Consider the following 12,347-nt stretch of genomic DNA (forward strand, 5'->3'; position numbering starts at 1 on the left):
CCTGGGATCAGCCCTGTATCAGGCTCCCTGCTCAGCAGAGAGTCTGCTTCTTCCTCTCCCTGTGCTACTCCCCCTTTTCCCTCTCTCGTTCTTGCTCTCTGTCAAGTAAATAAATAAAATCTTTAAAAAAAATTAAGGAGGTGGTAATCCCAGTGCAGTCTTGAGAGAAACACCCACAAACCCCAGGAGAGGGGCATTGGACACAGCATCTGACCTGCGCGCCTCACTGCCTGCGGGGTCGTCGAGAGCAGGGACAGTGGGCAAAGTGTAGGACATGCAGTGTGGGATTCTGGGTGGCATCAGAACGAGGGCCTCGGGGAGAAGCCAAGGAAACCTGAATAGAGATGATGATTGCTTCATTAGTTGGAACAAACGTGCCGCACACTTGCACGACGTTAGCCAGAGGACGCCCTGTGGGCTCCTGTGCTGTCTCTGCGGTTTTCCCCCAGAGTCTATGCTAAAACAGGAAGGGTATTGAGAAGGAAGCTGAGGAGTTGCCAGCTAAAGCTGGAGTTTAGGAAATAGCACTGGTGCTCGTGTCGGTGTTGATGAGAGCGTCTGAGGGAAGTTGGGTGCTGAGCAGCAGGGCAGCTGCAGGCAGGTGTGTGGGAGCTCCCCATACTGACCTTCAACTTTCTGTAAATCTGAAATAAACTATGTGTATGTAAGTGAAGAATGTCCTGCTGTCCCTGTGGTTCGTTACAACTCACCTGACCACTGCTTTTCCACTGTGTAGCCTGGGCATGGAGGACTCCCCAGGGGCTCCCCTGCCTTTTCTGAGGTGGTGCCAAGCACCCAGCACCCCTCCAGGGTCCACAGCGCCAGGGGCCCTGGAAACGCCTCCCTGTCTCTGCATGGGATGGGGGTGATGGTAAATTCCATCCTGTGGACCTTATGTGGATCCAGGTTCTGCAGAGAAACAGATCCAATAGGATGTGCGTCAAGTGAAGAGGAGCACTGTTGTAAGGAACTGGCCCGTGCAGGTAGGAAGGTGGGCAAGTCCAGACTCTGCAGGACAGGCGGGCAGGCTGCAGACCCAGTTTGGGCCTAATAAGCTTCTGTTTGAATCCAAAGTCTGGCTGCTGCGGGATTCCCTCTTGCTCAGAGGATGCTGGTCCCCTTCCACTGATTAGATGGGGCCCACCCGCATCACAGAGGCCAACCTGCCTCATTCACAACCCAAGGATTGAAATGGCGGTCTCATCCAAAACCACTTGTGGGGCTGCCTGGGTTCCCCAGTGGCTTAAGTGTCTGACTCTTGATCTCAGCTTAGATCTTGATCTCAGGGTTGTGAGTTCGAGCCTTGCCTTGGGCTCCAGGCTGGACGGAGAGCCTACTTAAAAAACAAATAAAACAAAAAAAAGAAATGAAACAGGGACACCTGGGTGGCTCAGTGGTTGGGCATCTACCTTTGGCTCAGGGAGTGATCCTGGAGATCTAGGATCAAGTCCCTCTTTGGGCTCCCTGTGAGGAGCCTGCTTCTCCCTCTGCCAATGTCTCTGACTCTCTCTTCTCTGTGTCTCTCATGAATAAATAAAATCCTAAAAAAAAAAAAAAAGAAACAAAACAAAACAAACACCCTATGGAAACATCCAGAGTAACGTTTGACTACATATCCATGCACCCCGGCCCAGTCCAGCTAACATACAAGATGAACCACCATGTCCTACCCCAGGCCAGGGGGCACCCGTACACATTTTCCGAAACCATACCAGTTAAAGACAGCAGCAAGACCGTGCTACTGCCTCACATGAACTGGCAGGTGGGCAGCAGTGGTGGGCGAGGGCATGGCAGGACATGGACTCGGGTATACATCCCGTGTCACTTCCTAGGGGCAGCAGTGGCAGGGGTGGGGGCCGCCTCTGGGAGGGCTGGCAGCTGGGGACAGGGCCTTTCTTTGCCTACTTAGAGCTTTGTTTCATTTTTTAAAATTTGATATACTTTATTTAAATAAAATTCAGCACCTGTTCCCCTCTGCACCCCCAAAAAAACATTTAAATTGAATCCTTAAAGAAAAATTGAGATGGAATGATTTGAATATGAGTTGGAAGGAAATACCTGAAAAGTTTGTAGCCATACCATTGTTGCTACCTCTGGTCCTTCCCCCTGTTTTTACTCTTTTAATTGTTTATGGTTTTGTTTTGTTGGTTTTTTTTAAGATTTTATTTGCTTGAGAGAGAGTGAACGGAAGCAGGGGGAGGGACAGAGGGAGAGGGAGAAGCACTTTACACTGAGCGGGATGCGGGACTTGATCCCAGGACCCCGGGATCACGACCTTGGCTGAAGGCAGATGCTTCACTGACTGAGCCCAGGCGTCCCTGCCTGTGGTCAGAGTGGCATTCAGGTGCCCGAGGAACACGTTTCTCACGTACTCACAGAGTGTACGGTGTAGCGGACAAGTGTGCCCCTAGCAACCGGCAGGATAGAACTTAACCAGTACCTGCCCGCCATGGACTGTCGGCTGGAGGCCACTCTGTCTCGAACTTGGCTTTGGTCTTTCACATACTAGAAGATTTCATGTCACAACTGTGCTTCCTGTAACAATTAGCCCCCCTCTGGGAGAAAAAGCAATCTCTAGTTGCTCTACATTTGGGGTTACAGAGATTAATCCTGGCCAATCAGTCAGGTTTCTCAGATTCTTCTGGTCATTCTCACTGCCTTTCTTCTGTGAAACATCTTTTCTTTGTTATTTGTACAAGTCCTGTATGCATCCTGAATTATTGATTCTTGTTGCTCTGTGTGCCGATCCTTTACATTGATCATCTTTTGCTGTCATGATGGCCTCTGGATGGACAGACACCCTCGCTTCAATGCACTCAGATGCACCTGCCACTTTTTCTAGTATTTTTATGTTTTCAGAATTCTTCATATTATTAAGGTCTTCTCCTACATTTCCTTCTAAAATTTGCCATCATTTTACTTATGTTTAAGTTCTAATTTTTGGAGGGGGCAAATTTGTGTGTGGAGTGAGGCAGGTGTCATAGTCTGCTGGGGCTTCCAGACGGGCTGCAAGAAGCAGGAACTTACTTCCCTGCATTCTGGGTCAGGGTGCTGTCAGGGCAGATTCCTGGCTTCCAGATAGCCCCTGCCCCGAGGTCTGCACAGGGTGGCATGAGCTCTGGGATCTCTCCCTTTCCTGATAGGGCACTAATCCCAGCGTGGGACCCCACCTCTGAATGTGGCCCCTGGGGGTTAGGGCTTCAGTGGATGAATTGGGGGTCAGGCAGACAGTCCAGCTACAGGCATTGGGTGTTTCTCACTGTGGAGAAGGGGCGGCCATTACTTGTACTCTGGGCCTGTGGGGGCCACGTGTACCCCTTGGTTTTGCCCTCTCATGCTGTGCAGTCCTTCACACCCCTTGGCCTCTGCTAAGGCATCTTGATGTGTCTTATTTCCAGCGACTTTAGCCAAATGTAAAGGGAGTATTTGTAGATTTCTGTGTGGTGGGCACAAGAAAACCAGCGGGCCAGCTGGCTCCTTCTGCATCTCTGTGTCCCCTCATCTGGATCGGACATTCAGTACCTTCTCTCTGCAGGACAGCTGGGGGTTGTTTTTTTTTTTTTTTTTTTTTTTTTTTTTTTTTTTTTAAATCTGGTGGTACCATCCTCCACAATGGCCCCCAATGATCCCTGCCTCCTGCTATTCATAACCTTTGGAGTCCCCTTCTACATTGAGAGTTGATCTGTGAGACCAATAGCATATAGCAGAAGTGATGGCATGCTACTTCCGAAAGACTTAGACCCTCTCTCTTGCTCTCTTTTTTTTTTTGGAATATTCGTCCTGGTAGAAGTCAGCTTCTTTTTTTTTTTTATTTTTTTATGATAGTCATACAGAGAGAGAGAGGCAGAAACATGGGCAGAGGGAGAAGCAGGCTCCATGCACCGGGAGCCCGATGTGGGATTCGATCCCGGGTCTCCAGGATCGCGCCCTGGGCCAAAGGCAGGCGCCAAACCGCTGCGCCACCCAGGGATCCCTGGGGGTTGTGAATGCTACCTGCAGTGAGGGTTGGGGGCACACGTGGGGACCTGGGAACAGTCAGTCCTGTGGACATTAGCATGGACCTGCCCTGGCCAGGCTTCCCCCAAACCGAGCCCAGTAGGCTGGAAGGGCTTGATATGGCAAGACACACCCTGTTGTACAGGCAAAGGCCCTGAGGATCACCAGGACTCCTTAGAGCCTAGGGGCAGGTGGCCTGAGGGTGGCACTTGCGTCCCGTGGACCCTAGGCCTGATGCCCAGTGTGAACTTGCAGATGGGGGAGCGGGAGGGGAAGGCTGGTGTGGCCTCCCCTCTGGCCCCCCAGGCCCTGCTCTCGTCTGGCCATCAGCTGAAGAGTCTGTGGCAGGAAAACTTGGAGGGGTCCTGGGCGATGCATGGGCGTCTGCCAAACCTCAGCTGCCCAGCAGCTGTGGGGCTCCTGCCCGGAAGAATCTGGACTTCCTGTTTCTCACCCCATCTTTCACTGAAAGGGAGAGAAGTGGGCTCTGCAGAGGCTATGACCTGATGTCAGCGGTCCAGACAGAGCTGGTAATTTGCTTGTTTTAAAAACATTTCGTTAGTTTCCACATTGGTGTATATCCGTGGCACTTCCATGACTCATGAAAGTGGCTTTCACTACGAAACTTTATAAAAGCACAAAGCTTCCCGTTGTATCCTGAGTATTTTGTTTGTACCAGCATTTGGTTCGGAGAATTTGAAAGGAGTGCAGCTACGAACCTTTTTAGGGAAGAATGAAACTAACAGTTCTAGTTACACATCGAGCTCTGGCATTTTTTATTAGCAGCGTCCTTCTTACAAGTTTGGATTATTGAATGCAGTTTTTGAAAGCGACATGTTTGGTAACCCTTGACTCAGCATAAGTACTCAGTGTGTCTGCCTCACCTCTGCCCTGAGATCTACCAGCACGGGGGCGCACAACACCGAGCGGGGGTGTCTCCTGTCCAGGTGGGCAGGATGCCTGGCCGCAGGCTGCGTTTTGGGAGGACCATGGACTCCACGTGGCAGCCGCTGCCCCTCCTTGGATCGTGAGGCGTGAGCTCACAGCCTGTGCAAACCGCACCCGAGTGGAAATGGGGCCTGGTTTCCATGCCTGGGGGGAAGGACGGTGGAAAGGAAAACAGGGAGGCGGTCTGGAAGTGTGTTGGCCTCCAATGACTTCCTGGCCGGACCCTCTGGGGGATGCTTAGTTGTTGTCGCTCCGGGGCAGCCCATCCCCGTGGGCACCTTGGGTGGGGAGTGGTGGGGCTGGCAGGCCGCAGGGCTATTTCTTTACCCCTCTCTCCTGTCCCCCCTAGAATCCATCTACCGCCGCGGAGCCAGAAGATGGAGGAAGCTGTACCGCGCCAACGGCCATCTCTTCCAGGCCAAGCGCTTTAACAGGGTGAGTGCTACCATCTTGGCCCCCAGCACCCCCCAGCCTGTCCCCGCCCAGCCTGTGATGCCCTCACCAGTGAAGAGAAAGGTGGGGACACTTCCTCTGAGAGTGGACCAGGCTTCAGAGACCTCAGAAGGCCATTCTGCATGTGGTGGCTGCCTGGCAATGCAGCGTGTACGTCTTCGTGTCTCTGTGCTGGCCAGGGTCAGGCAGCTCTTGCTGGAGCACAGTGGCTCTGAGATCTTGCCCTGCTTGCATCCAGAAGTGGGTCTGCAGATTTGACCAATGACGCTGGCGTGCATATTGTGCTGCTCAGTGTGTCCTCCTGGCCGCAGGCGTCTCTTATGTGCCCTGGGAACCCCAGGCAGCTCCGTGTCTGCCGCCCACATGGCCCCACTGCCTGGCTCACCTGTTCCATCCTTTCTCTTCAGGATGTACTTATTTTCTCTGAAAGTGTTGTGATTCAGGTGCCTACAGGTATCCTGCAGGCCAAGGACCTTTATTGTCCTGGAACTGCCAGAACCAAGCCCCATAGTCTGGGGACTTCAGGCAGAAACTCACTCTCTCCTGGTCCTGGAGCCAGAGGTCCAAACCCTGTGTGCAGGGCCATGCTGTCTCAGCTCTAGAGGATCGTCCTTCCTGTGTCTTTGCTGCTCCTAGGGGCTGCTGGCAATCCTCAGTTTGTAGCTGCAAGGACCCCACTTATGCTCTGTACTCACATGACCTGTCCTCTCTCCCAAGGACACCAGGCAGGATTAGGGCCGGCCCACTCCAGTATGACTTCATTTTAACTTAACTATACATCTACAAAAATTATTTTTCCAAGGGAGGTCACATTTGGAGATTCTAAGGGAACGTGAATTTGGGGGACACTATTCACATGCTTCGCTGAGGGCCTTTGCATGTGCTGTGTACTCCACCCTGCCCACCCACCCCCACGTGCTCAGAGCTCATGCTCTGCTGTACTTTCTGTCTTGGCTCAGACAGTTATCCCTGCAGCCCTTTCCCTGTGGCCCCCGTTCACATATACACCTGGTGTTCCCCACAACTCTGCGTCTGCTGCCTCCCCATTGGGCGCAGGGACTCCCGACACCGATTTGTTGCTATAGTGATTGGAGGAGTCAGCTAGGGAGACCTAGGGGCACTGAGTTAGGGAAAGAATGGGGCATGTCTGTCTGGAATGAGAACCCAGGGTGCAGGAGAACATAGGGTGACTTGGGGGGTCAGGCATCACCTAGCGAGGTGGGTGTGTGAGAGGACCCTGCTGGAGCAGTAGGACAGGGGTGGGGATGCATAGATGATGGACCTCTCTCGTATCTCTGGATGGACTGATGCGGTGTGGACGGGAGATGCTGTGGTGAGCCAACCAGAAGCGATGCACCCTGGCTGCTAACGGTCTAAACACATGGAAAGGCCCAAACCCCAGGGTGCAAGGCACCCGCTGCCCCCACCTCATGTTTATTTTACCAGCCAGCTCTGTGGCCAGGTGGCTTCTCTTTCTGCATATCTGGGCCCTGGCTTGGTCCTGTACAGAGAGGGGTTTTGGCCAGATGGGACTGGCCACCTTTGGAATATCAGACAGAGGGTTCTAGGAGCCCCGCCCCACTCCCACACATGTCGACTTTCAGGGAAATGCTCTTTCCTTTATTACAGCTGACATTGGTCCAAGATGAAGCCCACCCACCCAGCAAGACAGGCTGGGGCCCAGGGAGTACAGAGGAATCTGGCTTCTGCTACCCTGCAGATTTTAGGAGAAAAACCCATTTCTCTGGTTGCAGGGTACAGACCCTCACACTCTCCCCCTGCCTGCCCTCTCCCCAGAGTCAGTGAGAAAGGGCTTTTCCTCCCCAAGGAGAAGTAGGGACTCCTACCAGCCCATTCCCACCCTATTATACATGTCTAGCTACCCCTAGAGCACCAAAAGTTGCTTTTCACAAACACAGGGAGGATGAGAAGGGAGCCAGTGCAAAGACCCTCAACTCTTAGATTGTTTAGTTGCTCACAGAATGAGGCGGCAGACAGGCCTGCAATTAGTTGCCAGTTTTGATCCTCCCCAATTGCCCTTGGTTCTAAGACCCATGTCTTATCAGACCCTGGAGGCTGGCTCTGAACCATTCACTGTGTTAATCACAGGATCGTGCAGTTCACCTCCACCTATCACTTGAAAGGATGTTTTAAGAGCCACACACTTGGTTCTACAGGAATCAGCAAGACTTCTGGGCAGTAAAACCCACAAGAGATCATTTTTCATATTCTTCATTTGGTGACCCAAGGGCAGAAAGTGAGTGGGCATCATACAACTGAAGTTCCCAACCTAGATCTGTATTTGCCCTTCACAGGACTTTTCTTTTTTTTTTTTTTTAATTTTTTTTTAAATTTATTTATGATAGTCAGAGAGAGAGAGAGGAGAGAGAGAGAGAGAGAGAGAGAGAAGCAGGCTCCATGCACCGGGAGCCCGACGTGGGATTCGATCCCAGGTCTCCAGGATCGCACCCTGGGCCAAAGGCAGGCGCTAAACCGCTGCGCCACCCAGGGATCCCCAGGACTTTTCTTTTAGAACAGTGAGAAAAAGTTCCACTGGTGAATCAAAGGGAGAGATCCAGTGAGTTTCTGGAGAAGAAATGAAGACCTCTACCCTAGAAAAAGAGACACCAGTGACATAGATGGGCGGGGGGTGGGGGGGGAGTGGAGGCACAAGGGCGAGGTCAGAGTGGAACCCCCAGGCATGAGCATTTCCTGTAGATGCTGGTCAGGGGTTTCTCCCAAGCTTTTTGGCCCAAGCAGCTAGAAAAAGAAAAAAAAGAAAGAAAGAAAACGTTGGAGGAACGAGGCTACCCTCCCACCACAGGTGGAGCAGTAGCTTCTTATACCTTGTATGATGAGGTAGGAATGCTTGGAGAATCCGAAGCCTCAAGCTGGACTCCCGATCTGCTTGTGGCACTGATCCACAGCTTAACAGGCTGGCCCAGGAGGGCCCCCAGGGGCGCTGGTTCTCAGCAGTGCACCCGACCCCACAGAGGAACCTGAGCTCCTGGGTGGCTCAGTGGTTGAGCAACTGCCTTTGGCTCAGGACATGATCCTGGAGTCCCAGGATCAAATCCTGCATTGGGTTTCCTACATGGAGCCTGTTTCTCCCTCTGCCTATGTCTCTGTCTCTCTGTGTCTCTCATGAGTAAATAAAAATTCTCCAAAAAAAAAAAAAAAGGGAACCTGAGCTCACAGTCAGAAGCGCTGAGGACAGTGGAAACAGGGCATCCGAGCAAGAACCAGCAGAAGCCCTGACCAAAGCGGGACTGAAAAGGAGAATATGTGATGAAAATATGAGCAAGGAACTGAGTCGGCAGCATGGAAGGAGACTTAAAAATATTTTCACCCCATTAATTTATTCATTCATGTGGATTTCAAAGTGTTGAAGCTTGGGGTTTAGGTTTTTTTTTTTTTTTTAAGATTTTATTTATTCATGAGAGGCACAGAGAGAGAGGCAGAGACACAGGCAGAGGGAGAAGCAGCTCCATGCAGGCTTCATGCTGGGCTGAAGGGAGGCACTAAACAGCTGAGCCACCCAGGCATCCCAAGGCATTTAGATTTTATTTTATTTTTTAGCGTCATGTTTCCTGAGGTGCTAATAGTTCGAACAGAGGTCTGAGATCAAGAGCCTTTGACAGTGCTGTGGCAGCCTCTGCTGAGCAGCATGGACACTTGAATCCCACGTCCTTTCCTGATCCCTGGTGCGGAGCCTGGTGAGGCCACGCTGCTCCTAACCAGCTAGTCGCTGGCCCCTGCTTATCTCTGGGAAGGAATCTGTGAATTTGTAAAGGCAGCTGGGAATTTGCCCCTAACAGGGCCCAAGCATCGCAGATCAGTCATGAAGCAGGGACTGTGGGAAAGCTAAACATGTTAGCATATCGTATAGGAAAGGTGAATTGTTCTAAATGGCTTCACAAATGTTGTTTGACAGCAGAACACACAGAAGGGAATGAAAACAGGTCTTCATACTTGAAGCTTTCCTTTGAATTCCGAAGTCAGGCGTTCAGCAGTTGCCCTGCTTGGTCAATGCTGGCATGACACGACAGTGGCTGGGGTTGGAGGCCTTTGGAGAGGTGCCCCAGCGGCCACCCCCCTAGCTGACCCTCACCACTGCCTGCTGCACTTTGGCCCATTCCTTGACAGGGCCACACAGTCTGCATTTGGCTGCTCGTGGGATGGATGCTTTAGGCCACACGGAGGATTTGCAATAAATGCTTTTCTTTCCTGTTTCCAAAGTTAAAAGTAACAGGGTATGTGTGTGTTTACCTGACGTTAGGAACATGTATTGGGTACGCACGGTGTGCCGGGCACTGCCCCAGGCCTGACTGCAAGACCAGAAGCTCAGTGGTGGGGACCAGCCTCCTTGGGCGCTGCTTCCCTGCTTGGCGCTTCAAGGATGAGGAATCAGCTTCTCGGTGCCCATGGCTGTGAGCTCCAGACACGTGGCCAGTCTGTGCCCCCCACACACGCACCACAGCTGCTGTAAATGAACTCTGTTCAGAACAGTTATGGTCCTTTTTATTGTTCTCAGGAGTAATTAGACTCTCTCAAAAGAATGAAATTTGTTAAACATGGCACAAGGCAGCTAAAACATGCATAGGATTACGGCTGGAAAAAAGATGCTCACGGGACCCCGGCGCTACTGACATGCAGGTGCACCCGCTGCCGCATGTGACCAGATTTCTGAACACATTCATCTTCGCGCATGTTGTAACAGTCAGAAATTAGGAAAATGGGGCGTTTGGGGGGCTCAGTCAGTGAAGCGTCTGCTTTCAGCTCAGGTCATGATCCTGGTGTCCTGGGATTGAGTCCCAGGTCAGGCTCCCTGCTCTGCGGGGAGTCTGCTTCTCCCTCTGTCTGCTCCTCCCCCTGCTCCTGCTCTCGCATATTCACTCTCTCTCTCTCATTCTAATAAATTAATAAAATCTTTTTTAAAAATTAGGAAAACCATCAAACAAGCTGATAGTTATCATTAATTTCAGATGTTTAGAACCTTGAAGAGCAAAGATTGTAAAAATACCACAAAAATACCCACCCCAAGATAATCATAGACTGCTCCTAGCAGTTCAGTGTTTCGACACAACAAACGCCAGGCAGATTCTCTGTCTCTTTGGTCACACGGATGAGAATCTGGACATACCCCTGCCTGTCTCAGCCTAGGGGGGTCTCTGCTGCGATCCCCCTCCAGCCCCTGGAAGCAGGGGGGCCTTGCCCCAGGAGGGGTCTCATCACTCCTGCATGAGTGGAGTCCCAGCCCCCTCCTTGGGGTCCTTGGTTCCCCCAACCTTGGGATGGACCCCAGTGGGAGCTCTTTAGCTTGGACAGAGCCTGGTGTCCAGATGTGACCAGTGATCAGGGCACCTCTTGTCCTAGATCCCTGTCATCTTTTGAGGGAGTCAACTGCAAGATGCAACAAGCCCCAGTGCGTAGCAGGGTCTCCAGTGTAGCATGGGCATCAGAGGATACACAGGACCTCGGCTTAATGGCTGTGTTCTTGCCTGCAGAGAGCGTACTGTGGCCAGTGCAGCGAAAGGATATGGGGTCTCGCAAGGCAGGGCTACAGGTGCATCAACTGCAAGCTGCTAGTCCATAAACGCTGCCACGTGCTCGTCCCGCTGACCTGCAACAGGCATATGGTGAGTATGGGTCAGATGGGCCCAGGGCTGTGAGGGGGACAGCCTCAGGCTCATTGTCCATGCTGACCCCCGTGACCCTACATCTCCCTCTGTCCTAATAGGACCCTGCCACCAATGAGATAAAGGGAAGGGGTGACTGTGGGTTGCAGAGCCATGACCCAGACTGGCACCTGGGATGGGCCCTTCTTCCGAAGCCCTGTGAGCCCCCAGCTTGCATGGGGGCCTCTAGAGGGGCCTCCAGTGCCCTCGGCCGCCCTGGGGTGAAGATATGGGAGAGGAGGGGGCTCGTCTGTGCTGCTCTGCAAGTCAGAAGATGTGGCCCCTATGTACCCCTGCCCACAAGGCTGGCCCTTTTTTTGTTTCCCTACTGAGCATCCAGGCTGGGTTGTGCTCGTGGAACTGCTGAGCGGGAGACTGACCCGAACGTTGGATTCCTCCTGGGCCTCTGGCAGGCATGAGTCTGAGAGGCTTGGCTCCTCTGAGCACTACACGGGCTGCTGTGGGGGAATGGGCACTGTCTTCCTAAAGTCCTTTTACCCTCGGCTGCCAAAACCCACAAAGGTGCACATGCCGTCTGACCCCATGGGTCCACAACAGCCTAAACACTAAGGCCACCCCCAGAGATGCAGTCAGTCAGGGGCTGAGGGAGCTTCGTGCCAGCCAATAGGGGGCTGCCTCTGCTGTGACATCAGCTCCCCAGTCTCTGTGATGCAGCACTGCGAGGGGGGAGGCTACCTAGCTTCATGCACAAATGCCCCATTTTTAAAGCACCGCTGGAAAGGTCAGAGCCTGAGGTGCCCTACCACAGGAGATGTTCCTGTGGACCCTCCTGTCTCCAGTGCAATCCGGTTAGAGGGCGCATTCTTGAAATACATGGTAGGACATGTGCCACAATGTGTACGTCCCAAGGGGCGGTTCTAGAAAGCCACAGTGTCTCCAGAAGCCACATGGTAATACCTGCTGGTCCCTTTGTCACCCGTGTCTCTGCAGGATACTGTCATGCCTTCCCAAGAACCTGCAGTAGATGACAAGGACGATGTGGATCTTCCTTCTGAGGACACCCATGGAAGTAGGGGCTGCTTTCTTCCTGCCGGTGGCACCCGGGCTTTCTGCCTGCTGCTTGCCCCCTCTCTCTGACCACCAACCCCTTCTAGCCCCCATCGCTCTCCGAGGGTCAATATCAGCCAGCGCGCACCTCCCTGTGGGGTCAGGGACGTCTCGGGCCTCCCATCACCCCCCAGGCAGAGCCGGCAGGGCGGGGCAGCCTTCCCTAGGCGCTCACATCTCACAGCGTGGCTGCCGCAGGAGTCC

At 52.7% G+C, this 12,347-nt stretch overlaps 1 protein-coding gene and 1 long non-coding RNA gene across 8 annotated transcripts in view; one reads left to right on the forward strand and one right to left on the reverse strand.

The window, feature by feature from the left end:
* PRKCZ (protein kinase C zeta) overlaps window positions 1–12,347 on the forward strand; it is a 101,238-nt gene that overhangs the window by 64,214 nt on the left and 24,677 nt on the right. For 5 of the 6 annotated variants that reach the window (XM_025427461.3, XM_025427466.3, XM_035715970.2 and 2 more), the window contains 3 exons: window positions 5,294–5,379; window positions 10,905–11,036; window positions 12,027–12,105. In XM_025427461.3, the coding sequence (XP_025283246.1) occupies window positions 5,294–5,379; window positions 10,905–11,036; window positions 12,027–12,105 (297 nt within the window). Of the gene's footprint in view, window positions 1–5,293; window positions 5,380–10,904; window positions 11,037–11,761; window positions 11,913–12,026; window positions 12,106–12,347 lie in introns of those variants that run through there. The other variant, XM_025427464.3, reaches the window with a different exon arrangement.
* On the reverse strand, window positions 7,199–11,798 carry LOC112646982 (uncharacterized). 2 transcript variants are annotated; one of them, XR_004815645.2, is made up of 3 exons: window positions 11,456–11,717; window positions 9,667–11,020; window positions 7,199–8,157 (listed from the first exon to the last, which is right to left on the reverse strand). It is a non-coding gene; the product is annotated as an uncharacterized LOC112646982 (long non-coding RNA). The 2 variants fall into 2 exon arrangements; XR_007410866.1 differs by lacking the exon at window positions 7,199–8,157 and having other exon boundaries at window positions 8,783–11,020; window positions 11,456–11,798.

This window comes from Canis lupus, chromosome 5, assembly GCF_003254725.2.
Source record: "Canis lupus dingo isolate Sandy chromosome 5, ASM325472v2, whole genome shotgun sequence".
Classification (NCBI taxonomy): domain Eukaryota; kingdom Metazoa; phylum Chordata; class Mammalia; order Carnivora; family Canidae; genus Canis; species Canis lupus.